The following is a 23,707-nucleotide window of genomic DNA, read 5'->3' as shown; positions in this document are numbered from 1 at the left end:
CAAGATGAAAATCTCCAGGTCATTTGCATACGATTCTTGGGTTAGGATGTGTCTTTGTGGGGCCGATTGGGATCGCATCTCCTCGGTAGCCTCGTCAGCGAAGACTTGAACCCGAACCGAAGAGCCTGCTTCGTTTCTTCGGGCACTCGGCTTCTTTCGGAGTGCCGGACTTTCGGAGTCGGCGGCTACTTCTACTTGGCGTTGCATAAAAAGTGGTTCAGTGGAGCAAACGCCTTCAAACCGAAAGCGTCGCGAACGCCTCTATCAAATCGGAGACTTTGAATCGCGCGGAAGTGAAGTGCATCCAAGGATCAGGATTCTATATCCTTTATAAGGAGCAAGTGTAATACTGCCCAGTGCTTTGATGGTTTAAGAAAATAAACGCCTAGGTATACTTGCAGTTAGCGGAATATACACTTTATTTGGATACATCAAATAATTGAGTTCTAAACGAAAGTGAAGGTAGGAGTGATCCAGTTTTTGGCATAAATTTCTGAAATCGTCATCCGAGCAGCAAAAAAATATTATTTATGATGCATTTTTTTGTTTTGCTATACTGTAAATATTCAGTTATGTTTTTGACGCTTGAACACTTTATCGACTAATAAAGAAAATGTTTTTTGATAACCAAAATTAAGATCCGGTTTAAATTGTTTAACATTCTCAACATACAAATTTAATAAAAAGGAAATATTATTCTTTTTTTAATTCGTTATCAAAAATGAGTTTTATTCTTGCATTAAAGTAATTCAGTCACAAAAGTCCATAAATTATAAGCTTCTATTATAGTCTTTAATTTTTTTGTTGAAAGCTCATGAAGTTAAAATGTCACAGATTGCATTAATAACCAATAAAACGAAAATCGACATTCCTTTTAATATGTTTTGCAATAGATTATTATTTACCTGATAAAAGCATATTTTTCGAATTAAAAATTCATTCTCGTCGGAGCTTAAAGTATAAGAACTTGAATAGAACTATTTATTTATGAAAATTTTTTGCTAATGGTTATGTTTGTGATTTTTATAAAAAACTTTCGATAGGCCAAATGTCATAGATTGCATAAACATGGAACTCATACAAATTATAGACTTTTTAAGAGGATCTATACCAAGAAAAATAGAAATCTTTCAGTGGCTAAAATTTATTAATATCCATACCAGTTTGCCTAGTTTTCGTTAAGCTCTTGCATTGCGGAAATATGCTAGCTATAATGAATACAAATTGTGCTAAGTTATAATAGAACAGACTTTGGATTTCAGGGGGATCAACTATTTTTTCAGACAAGAAACATAGAGTTTTTATTGTTGATTGACAATTACAAGTGTGTTGTCATTACGGATTATTTTGATTAGGTTCAATTTAAATTGAATTGGCCATTGAAATTGCCAGCGAATTGCGCTTTAATCAGCCGGACAGACGTCACACGGTGGCAGACAGACTAATTTGCATATTAATTTTAATTGAGTGAACAGCGACCGGCAGGAGACATCCATCGATAAAGTTCATTCGAATTGAAGTGGAAAATGTCAGCCCCGAGACCGAAAATCAAATTGAAATTGAAATGGAAACTGAATTGAAATAGAGCCATTGGCAATGCAGCTGTCCTGGCTACGTGGTGGGTCCAATAAAATCAGACACAGAATAAATTTAAATACAATGCAATGCAGATTGTCGAAACAAATGTGGTTACAGCTGGAAAGTGCTCTTTCGGACCCGAAACGGAAAGCAAGTTCGTTGCCTAAGTCTTTTGATTGATTGACCAAAAGTCGACAAATTTATGGCAGCATCATCCCCCTCTCATTTCTCTTTTTCTGCGGACTCATAAAACCCCACCTTTTCAAACTTCCGACTAGCGAGTGACAAGCCTTGCAAATTGTTACACACTAACCACTCAATGTCATTGGCAAAAAACTTGGCGAAACCAATGCAAAGCAGGCACATAAAAAAATCGCAAATCTCGCACTATATTCCATCATCGAATTTGCATATGCAAATTTCATTCCCACGACTTTTAATTGCAACGAACACACAAAAACTAAAACTGGACATCGAATGGAAATGCTGAAAGAAGACCTGGAAGTATCCAAGTGAGATAATTCTTGATAGTTGTTTGTCTTTCAAGCTGACGAAGCCAAGGTCAAGTGCGTGATGCTATCCCCAGATATTTATCACCGATCAAGTCGGTTTTGTAGCGTCTTAAGTATATATTTTATTGTCAACAATTTATTGACTTTTTATGATTCAAAGTTTAAGCCAGTGAATTGCATAATTTCCATTTCACTATCTCTGTGTAGATGTACACTTCGTTTTAATAAGAGGATGACGTGTATTAAAAGTAGAAACATTTTGATTATTTTTCTAGGAAACTCTCAATTCAGCTTAAAAGATTTTACAGCTTTTAACTTGTTTACAACTTGAGTGATTTAAGGCCCTCTTTTGATTAAATTTCATAAGTAGTACTTAGTGGGAAGCCAGTAAATTTCATAGGTATACATTTTGATTTTTAACCATCATCTTTAAGCTGACTGTCTCTATGCATTTGCAAATGAATCCTACCTTTAACCCCATAAATCTCATCTAATGGTTGCTTCTAGAGTATACAATCTTCGCCTTACTTAAAACGGCTATTAATTATTTTTATGATATACCATTGCCTGGCACATCTTTGGGTCATTTTAATTAACACTATTAGCAAAGCCGTTAAGTAAGCCAAATTAATGAAGCAAAGTTAAATGACTTTTATTTGAATTCAATTCGATTTCCCCACAAGATATGTGTCATAATCAAGTCAGAACTCTGTCACTTCCCTCGGGGGTAAATGGAGCAGGTGAACATGGATTTGAAATTCAAGTGAGCTCAATTTATGGCAGAAAACTTAATAAATAAAAAAGCAAACCAGACCTGGCTATTCCATGACAGACCAGGCCAGGCCAGAAGAGAACCATGGGTGAGGCACAAGCCAAAGTCTGAGCTGCACCCAGAAATGCGTACAAGTCCGTTGACATTTCGCCCGACAACCTTACAAGACACTCCAGCCTCCGAGTCAAAATCGGAGCTACAAACAGCGACAGAAACACAAGACGGGCCCTGAGACAGACAATTACTAATTGAGTTCCCCCTTCGAGACTTACATTAATTACCCTCTGTCGGGGATGTGGAGTGGCGGCGTTCTCAACTTTGGGTTCATTAAGGGTGGGCGGCGCCCAGTTGGGCCAGTTGGATTAGGTAACTCTTGTATCTTCGCGGGCTAAATGTTCAATTTACAAATTAACCAAAGCAAACATTTCGGTGCAGAGTTCAATTACAACAGCAGCAGTAGGAAAACAAACAATTGTTGTGAAATCCCTTGCAGGCGAATTGAATATCGAAATCCGAGTCGAAACGAATCGAAAAGCAAACTATAACAAGGGCAGGCCGACGAATTAATTGAAAGTATTTACAAAACTCGCGAGCATTTAATATCGGCTAACAATCAGAAAAATTAAATGGAATCGAAGCCACAGCTGAAGAAGGGCAGCCACTGAGGATTGAATCCAAAATTGATTGAGCCCAGCGGGAGATTGGTTTAAAAGACTGGAAAAATCTTCAAGCTGTCGAAAGGGTTTCCACCCACTGACCTCTGGGTAATTAAGCAGTTGATTGAATGCATTTCCAAAGCGTTTTCATAAAAGATATACATATAGTTCAGAATTAAGCAACAAATCCTTTCTTTTCCCAAACGAATATTGTTTTTAGTACAAGCTCCCACTGGTATTTTGCAACTATCCAATTGAGGATTGAAGATATTTCTAAGAAGTAACCGATTTGATCCGGTCCATTGTTGCTCTGCCTCCTGTTATTCACATTTTCCCCCGAGGCGTTGTTGGTTAGCCAAAAGTTCAAATTGGCAAAAATATTGATTGTGGGCCGAGTTCAAGTTGGGTTGAGTTACTCAAGTCAGTCCGGCAGTCACGCACATGCCCCTTTCGATTTCGTTCGAATCCGAATCTCTTTTTAGCGATTTCTCAATTCGAGTTTCGAGTATAAGTGCTATGCAAATCGATCGGCGGAGCTACCTGAGCCCAAATTCAATTTGCATTTCCCGAACAAAGTTCGTGATATGTCAGCGGGCGTTAGAATGTGTTGGAGGTCACACCGCCCCTTTCGGTACTCGGTGGTTGACACTTTTGCTGGAACTTCGCAATTAGCAGAACCTTTCGAATAATTCGTCCAATGTCGCTGGCATTTGTGATGAATTTCGGTTGAGCTTTGCTTTGGGTTCGGTTTAATTCCGTTTTAATTGCTATATCAAAATGCCAAAGCCCGCTGCTAGCAAAAACGAATGACTGAGGCAACGAACTTGATTTGAAAACGGGTTGAATCTGCCTTTGGGTGGCTTGGCTGTCAACTCGCCCCTTAATAGTTTTAACTCACTGTGGATCTAAAATCTCGGGATCTTAATTTTTGTTGCCTTCAATTTTGCAGTGATGTGTTGCTCTTGGTGTGCTGTTGCATTTGCATAGCTGTTGGCACCTGTCCCAGCTTATTGAAACATTTTTATTGGCATTTATATAGCATTATATATCGTACACATGTTACTTCTTGTTTATGCTTATTTTTCGCTCTTGTATCCAGGTCAAGTCGGCTGTCATTTGATGCAAGTTATTAGGCAATGTTTCTACCTCTCCTCGCGAAGCTTGTTCAACTACAAATTGCGTTTTGCATTCAATTTGGCGTAAGCTAACGCACATGTGGGCGTGGCCTGGTCACTAAGGCGTAGCTTTTGATTAGAATTTCGGTTTCGCAAAGAATAAAGGCTTAAAAATGTGCGAGCACTTTGAGAAGTTTGCCTTGAACTGTGCTTTGAGGTGGGGAAGTGGTTTCACCCAATAAAATCATTTTAAAGTATCAATTCACGCAGTCTTTAAACAATCTTGAGAAAACAATTTAATGTGTTTTTGTTATATAGAATTTTTCAGTGACTTGCAGACATTTTTCTTTACCACTGCTGACCCAATTCTTCAACTAATTACAGCTAACAACAGTTTCCAGCGAAATCATGTCTTCACTGATTAACTTTCCAACTGTTACAAATCCGGCTTGCTGTATTGTAATTAAGAAATTTTCAATGCCAACAGTGGTCTTTGTCTGCTGTCTTAAAAATGATACAGTGTATTTTAAGACCTTTCGCCATTTTTTTAATCTAAGAACATTATTTAGTTAGCTGCGAAAACTATTTGATGCAATTAGTCTCGCTTGAACACCCGCTTTAATTGCCGAAAAGAATTTAAGCCGCCACCATGAGTGATTAAGTAAATTAGCGTTGGTCAGAACGCGACAGACCCACACAGATAGGATCATTTGATTCCGAGATAGATGTTGCAACTGGCCGCGACAACCAGCAACTTGCAACAAGCAACCTGCTGCCTGCGAACGACATCAATTAGCGGCGTTTTAAGTGCGTTCCACGTTTGGCGTGAAAAAAGCTGAAAAGCGCAAGAGGAAAATGCGTCGAAAAACGCCTCAAGTCAATCAATTTTCCTGGTGCTGTGTGGGGTACACAGAACACAATTTATCCCTCTTAATAGGATTCACTTTATATTGACACTCTTACTTTTCTATGTCTTATCAAATAATTGTATTAATAACAATATGCCCGCTCAGATTGAAAGTTAACGTGTCCCTTTGAAAGTATTAGTAAGAAGTCTTAAATTTTTTCCTGTGCACTGACCAACAAGGAGGCCCGAACTTGCAGCTCGGACCTGGTCAAGATTGCGTGGCCAGATTGGAAGCCATTTGGAAAGGCAGTGCTCGAGTTACGCGCCGGCAACTTACGCAAATTTTGTCAGTCCTCCGTCCCCTGGAGTCCCCCGGAGTTGCCCAGATCCTCGATCTGTGATCTCCCCTAAGGCCCGAATGTCCAAGCCACTAAAAGCCGCCTCATCAGAGGGAGATACTCAGCGACACACCCTAATCGGGCCATGTCTTTGGATCTCGGTCTTGGACTCTGTGTTCGAGTTTTCGAGAAACTATGTGTGCTGGCTGCGATATCTGGATCTGGGGTTTTCAAAGTTTTAATTGAAATCTGCAATGGTCTGACTGTCTGGCAGACAACTAGTTTACGCATTTGAAAGTGCTGTGCTTTGCTGTGCTGGTAATTAAAAACTTGTCGTTCGATTTGATAACTTTTTTTCTGAGTACCCTTAAACGATTGGAGCAAGGCGAAGTCGAGAAGGGGTTTGATGCTCATAGGATAGTTAATGGATTTTTTATGGGAATATATAAAGATAGCTCAACTAATGCAATGCAATTTCTACGACAGACATTTTATTGCCTAACTATATTTTTAGGTAATATAACTGAAAGATATTTTTTATGTGCACAACAATTTAAAGTATAACTATTATCATTAGCTCAGTCGCTTAACTTTGGAATTTGGAAGTGTTTAAAATATTATCGTAAGAGTATTCCTCTGTCAAGAAACTCCAGCAGTGTTCCTTTCACGTTTCTTAGTCGGTCAACGCGGCGCATACGCAACATTTGTCATGATATGTCCACTCGGTCTGGTCATGCTCATTTTCGGCGTCGCCGGTGCAAGGATGTACAGCTCAATGATTAATGTGGTGGCAACTTTGTTAGCTACCCCCTCGCGGCCAAAACCAATTCGCATTCCAGCCCTGCTCCATCATCTCGCGATTTTTAAGTAGCGATGCCAATTGATACCAGTTTATCAAACCAGTTTAGACGCAATGCGAAAAGCCAAACAAAACGCCCCTCGGCTAATCCGAAAAACCCAAAAAACGTATAAAATGATTGGGGCATTGCACAACTCTTGGAGAGGAGGAGGCCATAACGTGACATCCTGACTACTGGATCGCAGTAACTTAATATGCAACGCATTGATTACGTTTTATGGCCGCAACTTCTTAGCCTTTGGCTCTTGGCCAAAAGTGAGTGGGAAAAACGCAGTTTCTTGGCGCGGCCAAAGGATTTTAATTAACCGATTGGCCGAAAATCTAATTTCCGTTGGCGTTGTAAAATGAACCAAATCCGCTACAATATCTGTGATGCAATATCATCCGAAATGTGCCACGCACAACTTATCAACAAATCAAAGCGAGTCCAAACCGCATTGACACACTTTTCCCGCCCGCTTTCCACCGCCCACTGCCGCCCCTTTTTTCCTGCTGTCGGAAAATCCACACACAATTTATAGATCAATGTGCGTTTGGAACGGAGCCGAAAAAGCCCGGCCCAAAGCGAGGTGCGTGAGTCGTTCAATCAATGCAATTCATTCATTGAGCCCGAAGTGGCCAGCAACACGCAAGTTGACGTTTTGCCTGCTGGCCAAGTGCCTTTCCAGTACAGGGGCGTTGTGATGGGGGAGGTTCTGACTTATAACCGAATAGTTTCATTTTATTATCACATTTTCTTATTTACACTTAGGTTTCATATGTGCTGTAGATTTCATATCATGCCATCTCCTGTCTCAGCTGTCACCTCCAACTGCCGCGGATCCCCCTTCACTGCTTTTCGATGACGTGTGCTTTTCCAGTTTTCGATACAAAAAAAAGAAAACCCCTTCCGTCTGCTTGGCACACGCTGGCAGCTTAGAAAAAAAATGCGTTTTCGTAGTATGCAAACAAAAAATGGAGCGCACGCAAAAAAATATAGAAAAAACGGCATAAATCGATGGCCGGCAAAAAGTTGCGTATTTCTACAATTTATTGATTTATTACAGTGCATATAGAGCGCATAATTTATTACAAATCTATTAGAGTTGGTCTATGGGATTACAGGATGGGGGGATTTTTGTGCGTGCCAGAAGATTTTTTCATCATAAAGGTAGGAAACGAAAGACTTAAGCAACAAACTTGTTCATTGCCATAAAGGGAAAAATTTTAGAACAGCGTGGTTAAACATGACTTAACAGCATCGAATGTTCAATAAATTTTAGGATAATAATCTATAAACTGCAGCAAAGTGCACAATAAAAACTCCGTTGCAATCAATTTAGTGGGGTACATAGCTACATGCATTATTATCTCCCCTTGTTAATGACTTAATTAAACGCCTTTTATGTAAACAACAGCAAGTGAGCTGGCAAACAACTGCCACTCGATGCATGATCTGAACCCGCCACTGACACCAAGAAACGCCCACGCAGCAACAAAAAAAAGTGGAGTAGCAGTAGGGGCAACAACAATGACCACACGCCACTGCGCTGCACACTTCCCACGCCCCCTTTCCGCCCCCTGTCGCCTTCTAGTCATGGCCACTGAATTTGAACCTGCTGCCAGTTGCAGTGGCTGTTTGTTTTTGCATCTACACAAAGAGAAATAGATTAATCTTTCAATGTTTATATTGTTCTGAAAATATAACATTAAATTCAAGAATAGAAATGCTGATATAAATCCAGCAACATTCTTGATAATTTCTACATATCTATGACACAACTATGCAATTTCTTTGTTCAGTGTATTCCGTTCAGTAGTGGCGACTGCCAGTTGATAAATATCATTAATCCGCCCGCCTTGCCGTTTGCCTTTGTTTAGTGCGCCCAAGAAGATTGATAATGCGGCACCAAGGAGGGCTATTTGTGTGGGAAGTGTTAATAGGACGAATGAATATAAATATCCAATTAAGTGCAGCCATTTGATTTAATTGGCTGGCGATTTGCGAAAGGGGGATCTGAGGGGAGTGAATGGAGGCAAGACCCCCGGTGACTACGAGATGTTTGCGATCCGATTTGCTAATTAGCTTGTGGCTCTCCCCTGACCACCGCCTTCCATTACGATCGCCGCCTTGGGCAATGATCTCCGCATGAAATATCACGCCAATTACAGTAGCGGTTACCTCGATCCAGCAACTTAGCGATTCACCGATCCACCGATCTACCGGCCGGCCACAACCAGTTAGTTTTAGCTCGGCACACCGCAAAATTAAATCAATTTTATCAAAAAGTGAAGTTAAAGAGATTGAAAGCAGCGCGAATAGAGTTTACTCATTAATAAAACAATAAATACATAAAAGATTATATATAGACAAAAGTGGTTACAGTTAACAAAGGAATATTACTACTCAAACATAAATGTGTACATAACTACAATTCCTCCTTTGAACATAAGCTTGATAGTATAAATATACCCCTACAATGTACAGGGTATCTGCTTTGTAGACAACGGCAACCGCTGGAGTTGAGTGATTTCGGTTCAATTATGTTTACTGCTGCTCATTAAACATTTATCTAATTGATTGAGCAGTTATGTGATGTCACATAAGCAATTACATGTGTGCCAAGATTTAATACCTCGACCAACTTTATGTCTCCCCTTTTAATTACTCATTTGATCACCATCCTTAAGAAATCCCCTCTTGTTTCCCAATTACAGATGCCTTACCACCGACTGAGTACTTTGGGTCTGCTGATTCTATCCTTGGTCTTGGCCAAGGCGGATGTCGGCTACCATTACAACAGACCGACGAGACCCACGGCTCCCTCGGCGCCTTCGGGCGCAGGAGCAGTGTATACGGGTCACCAGTTCAGTGCGCTGCCCACCATTCATCCATTGCCTCCGATTCCGGCCCTTCCTCCACTGCCCACGGCCAGAGTTCCGATTCCCAGGAGTCGTCCCTCAGCTCCGGCTGCCAGCATCGTTAGTCATTATCTGCCACCGAAGCCGGTGGTCTCCACATATATTCCACCGCCAGCTGCTGCACCCATCTCATCTATAAGTTTCCACGGAACGCCCACTTTCAAGCCCATCTACGGACCGCCACCACCGGCAAGGACTTCTCTTGCCACGCCCATCGTGGTGCCGCCCACGGGACCAGCTCCATTGACAGCGGGAGGAAATCTGCGCATTCCCTTCGGCAAGCAGGCGTTGATCTCGCCCGGAGAATCCTACGTGGCCAACGGCAGGCAGCTGAAGCAATATGCCGTCATCGAGATTATCGACAACGACATAGACGAGACCCCGGCTCCATTCCTGTCCGGAACGAGTTTCTTCGATCGCTATGGAGCACATGTGGGTGCTCCATCTGCCAATGGAATTCAGCTGGACTCCCGGGCCAATTCCCTGCTGCTGGAGCAGCAGCAGCTTGCCATCCAGCCCCGATCCCAGGGTGGAGCATCGGGAGGAGATGCCATTGCCTTGGGCTCGGGCGGCCTGGGCTTTGTGCGATTGCCCAATGGTAATGTGTACCTCGGTTCCGGATCCCTGGGCTACATCAGTGGCCAGCAGCGGGTGGCCTCCGTTCTGGAGGCACGCACTCGATCCGAGTCCACGTCGGATGCCCTGCACTTCGGTCATGGTCCTCTGGGCGGAGTGGACAACCTGCTGAGGTTCAAGTAGAGAGGCTACCTTCCTTATCCGCGCACACATCCGCACCTACATCTATGAAAATATGTATATTTTATTGTAAATATGTAATTAAACAAGTTTAAACAACTTTTTGTGTAGACCGTAAGCTTGCTATTAAACTATTTGAGATTCTTGTACATTTGTCCTATGCGAAACATCGAAACTTGATCAAATAAATATAAATATGGTTAAATAATACGAATTTTAATTGGAAAGAATTCGCAGTTTTCTTTAAGTTTCTTAGCGTAATATTTTGCACAGTGGCGCCATAATGAAAAGCCATAAAAGTCGGATATTTGAGGAACTAGCAACTTTGTTCGCTAACGCTGAAAAGTAGACTACAATTTGAAAAGACTAATAAGAGTATGAGTAATGATTATAACTAAGAACGGTAGCGCGAAGTTTAAAACCCATGCTAATATTTAATTATTCTATTAACTATTAGATATTTATATAGATATTTATTATTAGCTCAACTACTTACGGTTATATTTGTAATTCATTGAGGTTTTAATAGCCAAAGCCATTGTTTCTTCAACTCAAACTCACAGCTAATTAGTTTGAACAATTTGTTTTGACTGTCTGGCGTTGTTTACTGATTGAATTAAATTGGTATGCCTTATATTTATAACCCTGCATACATCTGGGATCCACTATTTGCACTATCTCGTGCGCTCGAATTTTTGCACTGCGATGCTAGATCTTTGCCGAGCAAACACTTTTTGCGATTAGGTAATTATTCATGCGCAATATTCAAATGGGTCTGGAACGTGCCGGGATTAGTCGAGTGGATGTAGTTGTTGGACCACTAGGGATCGGTCTATCTGAACATGTGCTCAGCACACTACTATTGTGTATATAAGGAAAGTGGGCAAAGGGCGGGGCGGGGGCCAAAGGCGAGGTCGTTTCCGAACTGCGCAGTTTCTTAAAGATCTATTTTTTTGTGGGGCTTGTTTGCCGGTTTTTGGATACAGACAAGCTCTTGTTTGTATTATACATATAGATACATATATCTCTCCGATAAGTGGGACACGCGCTGCTGGGGCCACTGACTGGCTAACTAAAAAGCCGGCCGGTATTTCCAGCTGTCTCTAGCATGTGTACCGCCCCCCAAAAAGCCCCCTTTCGCCGCATTTCTTCGTAAACAGTTCAAACAGTTCAACAAACTGCCAAAAATACTACTAAACCGAAACTGACTCAAGGTGAAGTGGAAAGTGTTCTATCACAAAACGCGTGGCCTGCCAAGGTTGAATTGCCGATAAAGAAAGTAATTTGGCAGTGAATCTCTCAAACACAAATTAAAATTTATAATTGTAAATTGACAGCTACCGAAGCCAATTGAAGGTGTGGTTTTCTTTTAAATAACTTGTGTTTTTTTATTGCATTTTACTTAAGATCTACGACTTTACAAGGTACGGGGTCAATATGACCGAGAGAACAAACAAGGTGGAAGAACTAAGGACTTAGCATCTAGTTAATGGGTACACTAAGCTTATAAGATCGGGTTTAGTGGGTGCATCTAAGAACTAGTTGGTTTTGGCAGTTGCTGCATGGCGGTGTCCACGCCACACCCCCTACAGATCCAGTTGGAACTGTTCCTGGTCCTCGATCTTCAGCGACTTGGTCTGCTTGACCAGTTCCGTGGGAACGGGCACGCACTTGCGGAAGGGAGTACGCGGAGTGCCCCTCAGCAAGCAACTGGGCACGTTGGACGGCGGCGTTTGGCTCAATGGGGAGCCACGGAGATTCTTCATGAAGGCCCGCTCGTAGATCAGTTTGGTGCCTGGAATTATAGGAAAGCGGAAATTTTGATTAGTCAAGGTGTCTGCGTTGCATCAGAAAGGTATTCAAAGTTCCCCACTGATAAGCCAGCTGAGTAAACGCTTCTTCGCCGCGCTACTCTGAGTCACGAACTCTGGAACATGTGCTCGGGATTATCTTCCAACGGACTGACTCGGCGAGATGGCCCAGTTTTATCAGCCAAAAAATGGTGAGTGAGTTTTACAAAAATAACGTATCACAACTCAAACAAAAGCTTGTGTTTTTGTTTGGGAAAGGAGGGAAACCCGTGTACTTGTTTACGTTTTCGAAATATGTTGATTCATTTCATCTTGATATCATATCTGATGATAAGAAAATCACTCCACTCTCCGGAAGGAACTTAATAATACTCCACTTGTCGAAACTTACCGCCAGGAGTGGTGGAGTAGAGGGTTCCGCCGGGCGTCGAGGAGTAGACCTCGGGCATCTGGATCGGATCCGAGATGACTACCTTCCTGGTGATCATGGGCAGGGCCTGGGTGATGGCTTGACGGGCGGTGGGTGAAGCGGACATCTTAGCTGATTGATTGGATTGGTTTCGAAAACTTTCCGCTGGACGTGTAAGCACACTCGATATGGCTGCGACAATTTGATTGTTTACACAAACTGCGTTGTTTGTATTTCAGTGCTTGTATCAGCTATGGAGCTCGTGTGGCTGCTATGTGTTCACCGTTGGCTGTTCGCTAGGCGATTGCTGGCGGTATTACGAAGTGCGGCTCTATTTATACCCCCCGGTTCTTACTCTCTCTCTTGCTCTCTTCTCGCTCTCTCGCCTGCTCTCTCGCCTGATTATTCTGCTTGGTCGGCTGATGTTTTTTGTTTTTATCTGGTGTATTTTCTGCGTAGTTTATGACAAACCGGGTGGTTGTTGTTGTTATTGCCGTATATTCTAATATATTCCGCTATTGTTCTTATTTTTGTTGCAGCCTGCACACCTCGGAGGTTCTAGATGATAAGGGAAGTGGAGGGGGGCTGTCTTGAGGGGCTTCTCGCCTTGAGCTCTTGTTTATCTTTGGCCATTTGTTATTGTTTAATGCACGGCAATATTATTGGTAAACAAGTTAGCCAGCAGCACTAAACGGCAATCGCATTCTTTTCTAAAAACCAAGTCTATTATCGATCTTGCTAGGGAAATGATGATGACTCAGGTGCAACTGGGATCTTATCTATGGGCTGTCTGGGAGTCAAGAGGAGTTCCGCAGAATTTCGGGAAGTGCTGCCGCACTCTCTCCATGGGGCCATTATTTTGCACTCGTTTTCGCGAAATACCATTAATTAGCATAAAGACACGTCGCCGGCAGTCGTGACGTAGGCTATGAGTGCCTCCTATGCATGTGCGAACTCGGGTAGCATAGCAATTTGAGGAACGATATTCAATGCGGGTTTTTGTGGGCTAAAAGATACCCAGTATTTCACTTTTTTTCAGGCGGAAAGTGTTCATTATTATCTGGCACGAGTCGTTATGAAATGTTTATCACGGGAAGATACACGTCTTGCATAACTTACTTACTTTTAGCGTGACTACATATAAAGAGTGCATCGAACATCGAGTTCGTAACCATTTAATATAAGCGCAGATATCTAAAGAAACCCACATACCAATTTTGGGGCTCAAACCCTTATTAGTTCCCAAGTTCTTTGAGGTGTAACATCTTGTTTGCAATCAAACTAATATGCCCCACTGATCGCAGCAAGTATAGGGTGGATCCAAGCAGCGGCACGAGCGGTTTTCGCTATGCGGGGGCGATGTTGACGATCTTTAATCGTTGGACGCATGTAAATAGTGCTAAAGGAACTTTTGCCTACGTTGGCGCCCACGATTCGACGTAATTCGGATATTGGCCACGGGCCATTCCGAGGGATATGGGGTTGACAAAAGGTGGCCACGTGTGTTGATCTACGGCGATCGTGATGTGGGACAGGGGATGGCGCCCACCTAGAAATCTGCACAAGGTCGACACTTAAGCGTGCTAATATTTATGATGGCTAAATGGGGAAGCTTGACAGACCTTGAAAGAAGATTTCCATGTGACGGGGAAGCACATTTGAATTGGGGAATGCATGACCCACATCCATCAATTACACCAGATGGGGGTGGGAGTTAGCTGGGTGCCAACTGACCCCCAAAGTAGTAAACGGTAAACAAGGGAGCCAGAACACGAAAAACACGGACAATTATGCCGTGTCATCTCGCACGTAGTCCACAGCATAGAAACCGCCCTACGTGCCGGCTGATATGTTTATATATTTTATTTTTTGGGTGAGAGAGCGGCTCTTCTCCGCATTTTCCGCCTCCATTAGGGCTTATCAACCCTCGAAGAAACCAGTTAGGATTTCGCTTTCGGTTTCATCAGATGTACAATGTACCTGCGCAGAGAGAGAGAGAGAGGCCTATAGCCACGAGGAAAGAGACGGCAGGCAGTTTTCCTACTGCGTTGCAGCCAAGTGAAAATGCGTCTTGAGATATTCCTAGCCGGTTCTCTAAGCGCCGAGGGGTGTTTTTCCCATCCGCCGGGGGACAGGTAACATACATACATACAAACATATATAGTAAAATTCGGATGAAATCTTTTTCGGGGAGGCTGATGAAATTGCACCATCGGATTGCGTGAAACATACGGACGGACACGGTGGGTCATTACCATCAGTGGGTTCTATTCCCAAACGAGTCTGAGATGGTTGTGAATGGGCTAGACGAAATCGACTTGTTTTTATTTTTCGGCTAGAGCAAAAACCATGAGAAACGTAAACAAAACAAGTTCAGTGATATTTGGATGCTCTATAAACTTAACGTGGTAATTAAATCAATGAATGTGCTTTATTATAGCAATGTAATATAAAGGTATTTGGGATTATAAAAAGGTGGTTTACCAATTCAAATTATTTATAGAGTATGAGTGAATGTCATATAGCTTACTATCCAGCCATCTCACTTAAGATGGAAATCACATTTTAGTCAGTGGTCAGTAAGTTCCCAAGAAAACTCGCAGATATACACTATTGAATAAGGTAAACAAGTATTACTTGAGCATTTTTGTTATCTATTACCAAACCCCCAACAGCAAGTAATTTGCCTTAGCAAGGGGAATCTTCAGAAGCAAATAAGACCTCATCTCCGCTGACGTCGATGACCCACATTCGGTGAATCCGATTGAGAAGCGGCGTCGTCGTCGCGTTGGCCAAAAAAAATCAAATCATTTGACTTTGTTTATGCACAAAATATGAAAAGCGACGAGAAAATAAAATATGCGGAGGAAATGAGCAAAACAACATCACGTTGTCTATAAATTAGCATGTGCTTTTGTGCGGAAGATAATGAACTGCATAGATAAGGATAAAGCCAGCCCAGATCGAGACAGCTTGACGCTAAGTCATTGCCTGCTGACAGCCATCCATTCATCCACATGCACAACCATCCAGGGATCTTCGATCTTCGTCCGCTCCTGAGACAATCGCGCAACTGCGTCTTAAATTACATCAGCTTAACAATATGTCTGGTTTTTTCGGGGGATCTCGCACCTCAGACCTCGGAGGGGTGGGAACTTCTCTAGTCTATCTGGTGTCTGCTACCGCTTCCCGACTCCTCTTTCTCCTTTTGTAGAAAGGTCAACAGCCCTGCTGATAAGGTTTTGCGACAGTCGAAAATTCAAATCGGAAGTGTAGAAGTACTGCAGATGCTCTCACTACTTACAACTATATTATATTAAAGAAATATTTAAGGTATTTATTGATTCTACAATAGCCTTGTAACTTTTATTATTGTTTAATTTCACATAGTTAAAAGTAGTCGAGGATCTCTTCGAAACATTAATACCTAAAGATAGTGTACGTACAGCTAATAAAGATCAGAGTTTGTGGCTCGCGATCGAACAGAATCCTCGCTCCGATTGCGATCTGCCTGTCCAGATCTTTCACTTTCCGCTGCCATATATCAATAATGCATGGGGCAAGAATTAATGGAAAAATGGAATTTACTTAGCGAACTTTTTTTTCAGAAACCTTCACAACGATCAATGAACTAAACCCGTGACGATCGAGGTCCCCGACCTGAACCGATCGACATCTGGCCTGTGGTTACTCGAATTGGTAGTGGCTCGTGGATGAAAGTCTACTTTAATCCCTCGTAGAAGGTGTCCAGCATGGTGTGGTTCACGAATCCGAACTCCCAGCGCTGGCGATCGTTGCCATCCTCGCAGGAATTGGCCACCACCATGGCTATGCCGTTCTCCACAAATCCCTCCAGGCAGCGCTTGTTGTTCTCCCCGTGCACCAACCTTTGGGTTTGGCGATCGTAGTACCAGAACTGATTGCCACCCTGACTGTGGCAGCTCCACATCCAGACGGTGGCATTCGGCGGTCCCTCGTGCACATCCAGGCACACTGAGTCGAAGCCCTTCATCCGGAGGTCTCGGAATATGGAGAGCTCCCAAAACTGATTGGGTTGCGGATGGGTCCTGTTGTCCGCACAGCTGAACATACCCACCGCCTCCTCGGTGGACTTGCCCATGTTGTCCAGGCAATACACCGGGTTGGCCACGTTCTGAATGATGCCGGCGGCGTAGCTTGGTGGTTCCACTGGCGGAAATTTGACGAGGAAATCGGGCGCCACCTCCGTCATGAACCAGTGGAAACTCTTGCACTTGAGTCGCTCTCGAACTCCACGCTGGCGGGTCAGATCCCCGGCATCCAGGTTATCATAGGTCTTCGGATCGCGTTTGTACACATATTGCTTGTATTCATCCATCCAAACCTCTGCCACGCGTTTGTGGTTCTAAATGAGATTTAAAACCAAATAGAATGAATTAGAATAATAGGACTGGTTAGAGTGAAGCACCCACCTTGGCCACAAAGTTGTGTCCCCTTGGATTGCCCCTTGGCTTCATGGGCCCCCGGAATATGTGTGCCACCCTCGAGCAGGGAACATCCAGCAGCATGCCGCCGCACATCCAGATCTTGAAGCTCAGCTCGTACTGCTCACCGCCCCAGATGTCCAACTGGTCATCGTAGCCGCCCAGATCCCAGAAGAAGTCCGTGTTGATGGCAAACAGGCCGCCCATCATCACGGGACTCCGGTACGGCATGGACTTGTCCAGCGCATCCTCGGGCAGAACCGGAAGCTGTTTGTACAGCATCTTCCAGTCGAATCCACCACGTGCTCCGTCCTTGTTTCCGCTGAAGTAAGAGAAATCTTCATGCGAAATAGTATCCACAATGGGGCAGGTGGAGATCTTGGGATTAATGGCAATCGGTTCGATCAGGGGAGGCAACTGTAAATAAAGCAGCATAGAGTATTCTTCTGTATCCACACATAATGCTAACTAGAAAATCTTACCCAATTGTAGTTGACTTCAATGTGGGAATCGAAGAAGACCATCACTTGTCCCACTGCCACCTTGGCTCCAGCTATTCTGGCTCCAATCAGACCTTGTCTCTCCGGATTGCGCACTATAGTCACCAGATGTGGAAAGTGCTGCTGCACGTAGTCGTCCAAGGGCTGCTTCAGAACATCCCACTCGCTGCCATCGTCCACGAGCACAATTTGCTTAAGTAATTCCGGTGGAGTGCGATTTATCACACTGTATATCGATCTCAACAGGGTGTTAAAGTGCTCGTTGAAGAAGATGAAAATCACGCTGATATTGGGCAACTTGGCCAGATACTTCCGGGTCTTGCAACTGTAAAGATAAGAGCATTCTAACTATTGATAACACGCTATGAGGAATCTACTTACGCCTCGAGTCTGACGTCTGGCACAGATCGATTCACGGAGATTCGATCCGATATGAGGCCATTAAAGCCGTTCATCTCGTAGTGCTCCTTTTCCAACTGCTTCTCATCGGGATTTTCGATCTTCGCGGCTACTCCGTGCTCACCAAAACCAGATCGCTTTTTATCCGCCTCCATGGCCGCATAGTCGTGCCAATCCTTGCGCTCTCCTTTCGGTTCCGGCAGTCGGAATCCCTGTAGTTTGTCACTTCTCGGGATATCAACCACGGAGTTGCGATCCTGAAATGGTGGTCGTGGCGCCTTCCGAGTTGGATGTATATTGGCAGCCCTGAAAACGGGCGTTATGGGATCTCCATTCGGATCGAGTTGTTCCGTCAGCTCCGCCGCCTTTTTCATCCGCCGTTCGACCACCAAAGTGGTGACCAAGGACACAGTGACGATGACCACCAAGAGGAGGACCACCTTGCGCACCAGGCGCTTTACATATCTCTTTTTCATGGCCATGTGGACGTCTTGGCGGCGGAAGTCCAAAATACTGACTGCTAGCATGCCGATGCAGCAGAGGAGCAGCCACCTGGCAAAAATCACAGCCATTAGTGTAATTGGGAAACCGCGACTCAGTGATAAGGCGGCGGAGAAGTTTTCACATTTTCAGTTGGCCAAAATAACACGCTTCTCCACTATCAATCAGTGGCAGACGAGACGGCTGCCCGGTGACGTGTAAGGTCAGGCCCAGATCCCGCACTCACCTGAGAAAGAGTCGGGCGAAAAGAACAATAATAAACGAAATTTCTCTGCATGCGAATTCAAATTAGCGGAGCGCGCGTCATGGTGGCGCCATCTGCACGGGCACTATCGGAACTAGCGTGGACGCCATCTGTATCTGAAGGTATACTTTCATAAAATGAAAAATTCGTAATTAGCATATAAAATTTATTTTATTAATTGTGCTATACATTTTAATTAGGCTCCCTTTGTGGATCATATGGCGCGTTTCGCCCAACTTTCCATTGCTGTTTCAGTTGGTTTTTATCGCAGATTTTATTGGCCAGAACCTTGCCAACCTTTTGACCACGGGCCAATTGGGCTTCCAGGCACCACACCCATAGTTGTCCCTGTTGGATCCACCGATGACGGTGATTGTAGAACCAGTACTGATTCCCACCGTTTTCGTGGCAGCGAAAGAGCCACACGGACTTTGACCTTAGGCCCTGCGCTTCCAAGCAATCATCTTTGCTGTTCCCCAGTCGAATCTCATGATCACGCGTTAAGGACCAGTTCTGATGCTCGCCGGGCATTGAATTATGCCCAGTGCACCGGGCTAAAACCACGGGCTTGGTGTGTCTACGATTCAGGGAGTCCACACAGAATCCAGGAAATGCCACACTTTCAATAGCCCCGGAGAAAACCGAAGGCGAATCCAATGCTAGGTACCTTTTAAGAAAATCCGGGGCCACCTTGGTCATGTACCAATCGAAGGTCTTGCACTCCAGAGCCTCTCTTTTGGTTTTCCTTTGGAAAAGAAAACCAGCATTCGCCGTCTTATAGAGCTTCGGGTTCTTGTCGTACACATACTTGTTGTAATTATCCATCCAAACTTCAGCTACTCGCTTGTAATTCTAGGGTGAGGTCCTTTTATTAATAATATTCTTAATAGGTTTAACAACATATTACGTATACGCTCCCACTTACCCTGGCCGTAAAACGGTAGTACCCTGGACTACTAATCGATTTCATGGGTCTTTTACGTATGTGACCCACCCGGGCGCAAGGAACATACAGCATCATTCCACCACACATCCAGACCTTGAAACTTATCTCAAACTTCTCGGCTTCCCAGGTATCCAGCTGCTCATCAAATCCCCCCAGATGTAGGAAGTAGTTCCTGTCAATCGCCATAGCTCCTCCTGGTAAAACCGGTGTGCGGTAGGGTGTGGAATCAGAACTCTTATCCTCGGGAAAAATGGGTAATCTCTCAGTCTCAAGCCACCAATTGAAACCGGAACGAGTCATCGTATTTTGTTTGGTATAAGCAAATGTCTTGCGTGAGATGGCATCCAAAATGGGACCGGTGACTATATGTGGGTTTATAGCTATAGGTTCCAGCAGGGGAGGCAACTGTAAAGTAGGAAATTATCTAGATTTATCCACATTAATTGATTTTTTTTTAATAATACCCAATTGCTGTTGACTTCGATGTGAGAGTCTAAAAAGACCAAAACTTGGCAGCTGGACAGCTTGATTGCCTCCATACTTGCTTTGATGGAGCCACGTCGTTCTGGAAGCCTTAGAATCTGGATGATTTTGGGAAAGCTTTGAGCCACAATCTCTTCAAGTTGTTGTCCCAATTCCGGCAAGTTACTATCGTCGTCCACGAGGACAATCTGCTTGAGTAGCTCAACAGGAGAGCGATTTATAATGCTCGTTATAGATCTTAGCAAAACGCTGAGGTGTTCATCGTGAAAGGCCATTATCACTGTCACATTGGGTAGGTTCTCCAGATACTGGCGTTTCCGGCAACTAAGTTTTAAGTCTTTGAATTGCATACTATTTTAAACTTGATAACTAATCACCTTATAGGTCTGGTATCCGGCAAGGATCTGTTCAGGGAAATGCGATCGGAGAGCTGGGCATAGAAGTCTTGGAGCTCATCGAGGCCTACTTTAGCGTTTGGTAACTGAACTGCTCTTCCCTGCTCACCCAATCCCGTGCGGCTTCTATCCTCTTTAAAGGATATCGCTTCCTGCCAATCCCTAATAGCTTCTTGTTGGGGCAGGCGGAAACTAATGTTTCGCTGGGTCTTTAAGATGTCCAGTTCAGTTTGGTTCAGTGTTAGTGGGGGTGGGAAATCCGCGATCTCCCTTTTTAGAAGCTGCCTTGCTGGCGAATTATACTTTTCGCCGATTGTGCTGACTATGGACTCCACTAGTCTTCTGTGTATCTGCTTGCCCATTAAAATGGTAGTTGCCAAGGAAGTCAATAGAATGGCCAGCAACAGACGCACAATCAATCTCAGATCCATATTCATTGTGATATTTTTTAATTAGTGTGCAATTGGAAGTGATAGGCATAGCAAATTACTTTTCCTGGCCTACTTGTTTTGTAATCTTTAAATGTTGCAATTTAAATTGTAACGGAAAATATAATCCTGGTTTTGGTTTGGGACACAGCTGATCCTAGAGTGGAACTTTGCTACATTATGGCGTATTTGTGTACGATCCAGATGCGTCCACACCAACCGCTCTGATATCGATAATTTTACGCTCATATCGATAAGCCGATCGGAGACCAAGCGCATGGAAAAGATTTTGATTTTGTATTTAATTTAATTTAATTTAATCGGAAACTGACTGAAGTTAAGTTAAATTCGCAATGGATCTCAATGACGCAGTGCTCACCTGTGCGGTGAACATGGAGTGGACCAATGCGGTGGGCATCACGGGTCGCAAACTGGCCTACAAGACGGCTACTTTGCGCCTGGTGCGGAACGATCTTCGTGAATTGTTTGTGGAGGTGACGCCGGAGAAACTAAAGCCCCTCAAGTTCAAGCTGAAGGATCTGATGGTGCACAAGAAGTTCATGTCGGAGGGCAAAGCCACCTTCAACTTCAAGGCGGAGAAGTGCACTCTGTATCTATCGAATGCTCCGCCGGGCACTTTGATGTTCTTCCTGCGAACGATCTTCATTAAAATGAACGGAAACGAGGGAGGATCTCAGCCGGACGATGCGACCTTGCAGAAGAAACTCCGCGAGCACCTGATGTCGGGCAAGCCAAGCAGCTTTGACGACGTTTCTCCAGTCACCACGGCCGAGATGATTTTGGCGCGCAAAAAGGCGGGTTTGTTGTCCAAGGGGTCAGTGACCACGCCGTCGCCCCAGGGCGCCAAGAAACGTCGCTTCGAGGAGCTCAAGGAGGAGAAGGAACGGGGCACCATGCCCGCGGCCAAGAAACTATATGCCTCGACCACCGACGAGTCGCTGAGACTCAGTGAGGAACAAATGGAAGTCCTGCGGGCGTGCACCTCGGGCAAGAACGTGTTCTTCACCGGTTCAGCAGGCACTGGCAAGAGTTTCTTGCTCCGCAGAATTATCTCGGCCCTGCCGCCCGATGGAACGGTAGCCACGGCCTCCACTGGAGTGGCAGCCTGCCTGATCGGTGGGACAACCTTGCACGCCTTCGCTGGCATAGGCGGTGGAGATGCTACCATGCAGCGGTGTCTGGAGCTGGCTTCCCGACCCGCGAATGCCCAGACGTGGAGGAAGTGCAAGCGTTTGATCATTGACGAGATCTCCATGGTGGACGGGCAGTTCTTTGAGGTACTTTATCTTTACTTTGAATTTAGCAAGATGTTAACATTTATTTTCCCAGAAAATTGAAGCCGTCGCACGTCACATTCGTCGCAATGATCGACCCTTTGGCGGCATACAGCTCATCCTGTGCGGTGACTTCTTGCAACTTCCTCCGGTTATAAAGGGAGATTTCGGAGCAGCGCCCACTGCCGCGCCCCAGCAGCGATTCTGCTTTCAGTCCTCAGCATGGGAGACGTGCATCCAATGTGTCTATGAACTGAAGCAAGTGCATCGGCAATCGGATCCGGAGTTCGTAAAGATCCTGAACCACCTCCGCATTGGCCATGTGAACGATTCCATAACCAGTCGATTAGCAGCTACATCAAAGCAGAAAATTGAGGGAAACGGCATTCTGGCCACTCAACTCTGCTCCCACACAAACGATGCGAACTCCATCAACGAGTCCAAGCTGGAAAACCTCGATGGCGACAAGATTTTATTCAAGGCTGACGACTCCGATGCCAGCATGACGAGGACACTGGATCAACAGATCCAGGCTCCATCTCAGTTGTACCTAAAGGTTAACGCCCAAGTGATGCTGCTGAAGAATATAAACATATCCAATGGACTGGTGAACGGAGCTCGAGGCGTCGTTGTAAGAATGGAGAAGGATCTGCCAGTGGTCAGGTTCAAAAACAACCAGGAATACGTTTGCAAGCACGAGAGGTGGATAATTAAGACCGCCTCAGGAAGTCACATAACACGACGTCAAGTGCCACTGAAGTTAGCCTGGGCCTTTTCCATACACAAGAGTCAAGGACTAACCCTCGACTGCGTGGAAATGTCCCTGTCCAAAGTATTTGAGGCTGGACAGGCCTACGTGGCCTTGTCCCGTGCGAAGTCCCTGCAATCCATTCGCATCCTGGACTTTGACGCCAAGCAGGTGTGGGCCAATCCACACGTGCTGCAGTTCTACAAAGGATTCCGGCGCAAGCTAATGGACACAACCATGATACCATTGGGTCCCAAAAACAAGGACAAGAAGCCAGGAGACAAGGCCGCAAACAGCGCTCTGGCTAAGCTCAAAAAGAGTCTCATCAACAAGCCGCTGGTCTCGATTAGCTGAGCTCGAAAGTAATCTAAGCTAGCTTAATTCTAGAAAGCTTGAACAAATTTCTATTTCTAAGAGTGTAATTTTTTCTTTTTTTAAGCAAAGGATTCCTGGACTGTGCATTCCTTTTTTAAAAAAATGAGAAATTATGCGAAAAAGTCTGAAGAATTACTTTGAGTTTTAAGATTTATCACAATATTCTGTGAACTTTTTGCAGTACGTAGACAAAAACTAATATTTTTAATTCACTTGAACAACTTAAAATTATTAGTTTTAAGCTAGCCTACAGCCAAAATTCTATATCAAACGCATATATTAATATTTATTTTAAGAAAAAAATGACTAAGAATAAATGCATCTAATAGACAAATGAATTGAAATTACCGTAGTCCTAAATAATTCCTAGAAGCTC

At 44.1% G+C, this 23,707-nt stretch overlaps 5 protein-coding genes across 6 annotated transcripts; 2 read left to right on the top strand and 3 right to left on the bottom strand.

Annotated features, from left to right (window-relative positions):
- The first annotated feature begins 210 nt into the window (after positions 1 to 210).
- Positions 211 to 10,542, top strand: LOC6730874 (protein transport protein sec31). Its single transcript, XM_016179066.3, has 2 exons — positions 211 to 462; positions 9,375 to 10,542. Exon 2 carries the CDS (start codon positions 9,375 to 9,377, stop codon positions 10,335 to 10,337), a length of 963 nt encoding a protein of 320 aa, XP_016023294.1. The 5' UTR covers positions 211 to 462; the 3' UTR covers positions 10,338 to 10,542.
- A 1,154-nt stretch (positions 10,543 to 11,696) lies between these two features.
- LOC6730873 (eukaryotic translation initiation factor 4E-binding protein) lies at positions 11,697 to 12,890 on the bottom strand. Its single transcript, XM_002078001.4, has 2 exons — positions 12,537 to 12,890; positions 11,697 to 12,129 (listed from the first exon to the last, which is right to left on the bottom strand). Exons 1-2 carry the CDS (start codon positions 12,679 to 12,681, stop codon positions 11,921 to 11,923), a joined length of 354 nt encoding a protein of 117 aa, XP_002078037.1. The 5' UTR covers positions 12,682 to 12,890; the 3' UTR covers positions 11,697 to 11,920.
- A 3,000-nt stretch (positions 12,891 to 15,890) lies between these two features.
- On the bottom strand, positions 15,891 to 18,693 carry LOC6730872 (N-acetylgalactosaminyltransferase 4). 2 transcript variants are annotated; one of them, XM_039298661.2, is made up of 5 exons: positions 18,644 to 18,693; positions 17,899 to 18,468; positions 17,500 to 17,842; positions 17,006 to 17,434; positions 15,891 to 16,938 (listed from the first exon to the last, which is right to left on the bottom strand). In XM_039298661.2, exons 2-5 carry the CDS (start codon positions 18,441 to 18,443, stop codon positions 16,276 to 16,278), a joined length of 1,980 nt encoding a protein of 659 aa, XP_039154595.1. In that variant the 5' UTR covers positions 18,444 to 18,468; positions 18,644 to 18,693; the 3' UTR covers positions 15,891 to 16,275. The 2 variants fall into 2 exon arrangements, with proteins under 2 accessions (XP_039154595.1, XP_002078036.1); XM_002078000.4 differs by lacking the exon at positions 18,644 to 18,693 and having other exon boundaries at positions 17,899 to 18,642.
- A 128-nt stretch (positions 18,694 to 18,821) lies between these two features.
- Positions 18,822 to 20,985, bottom strand: LOC6730871 (putative polypeptide N-acetylgalactosaminyltransferase 10). The gene is made up of 4 exons (XM_002077999.4): positions 20,468 to 20,985; positions 20,072 to 20,414; positions 19,587 to 20,012; positions 18,822 to 19,513 (listed from the first exon to the last, which is right to left on the bottom strand). The coding sequence occupies exons 1-4, from the start codon at positions 20,920 to 20,922 to the stop codon at positions 18,854 to 18,856; spliced, it is 1,884 nt and encodes a 627-aa protein (XP_002078035.1). The 5' UTR covers positions 20,923 to 20,985; the 3' UTR covers positions 18,822 to 18,853.
- A 134-nt stretch (positions 20,986 to 21,119) lies between these two features.
- Positions 21,120 to 23,669, top strand: LOC6730870 (ATP-dependent DNA helicase PIF1). Its single transcript, XM_002077998.4, has 2 exons — positions 21,120 to 22,211; positions 22,264 to 23,669. The coding sequence occupies exons 1-2, from the start codon at positions 21,267 to 21,269 to the stop codon at positions 23,308 to 23,310; spliced, it is 1,992 nt and encodes a 663-aa protein (XP_002078034.1). The 5' UTR covers positions 21,120 to 21,266; the 3' UTR covers positions 23,311 to 23,669.
- The last annotated feature ends 38 nt before the right edge of the window (positions 23,670 to 23,707 follow it).

Source organism: Drosophila simulans, chromosome 2L (genome assembly GCF_016746395.2).
Source record: "Drosophila simulans strain w501 chromosome 2L, Prin_Dsim_3.1, whole genome shotgun sequence".
NCBI classification, from domain to species: Eukaryota; Metazoa; Arthropoda; class Insecta; order Diptera; family Drosophilidae; genus Drosophila; species Drosophila simulans.
Note: the sequence above shows the minus strand (reverse complement) of the source record. Positions and strands in the feature narration are given on the sequence as shown.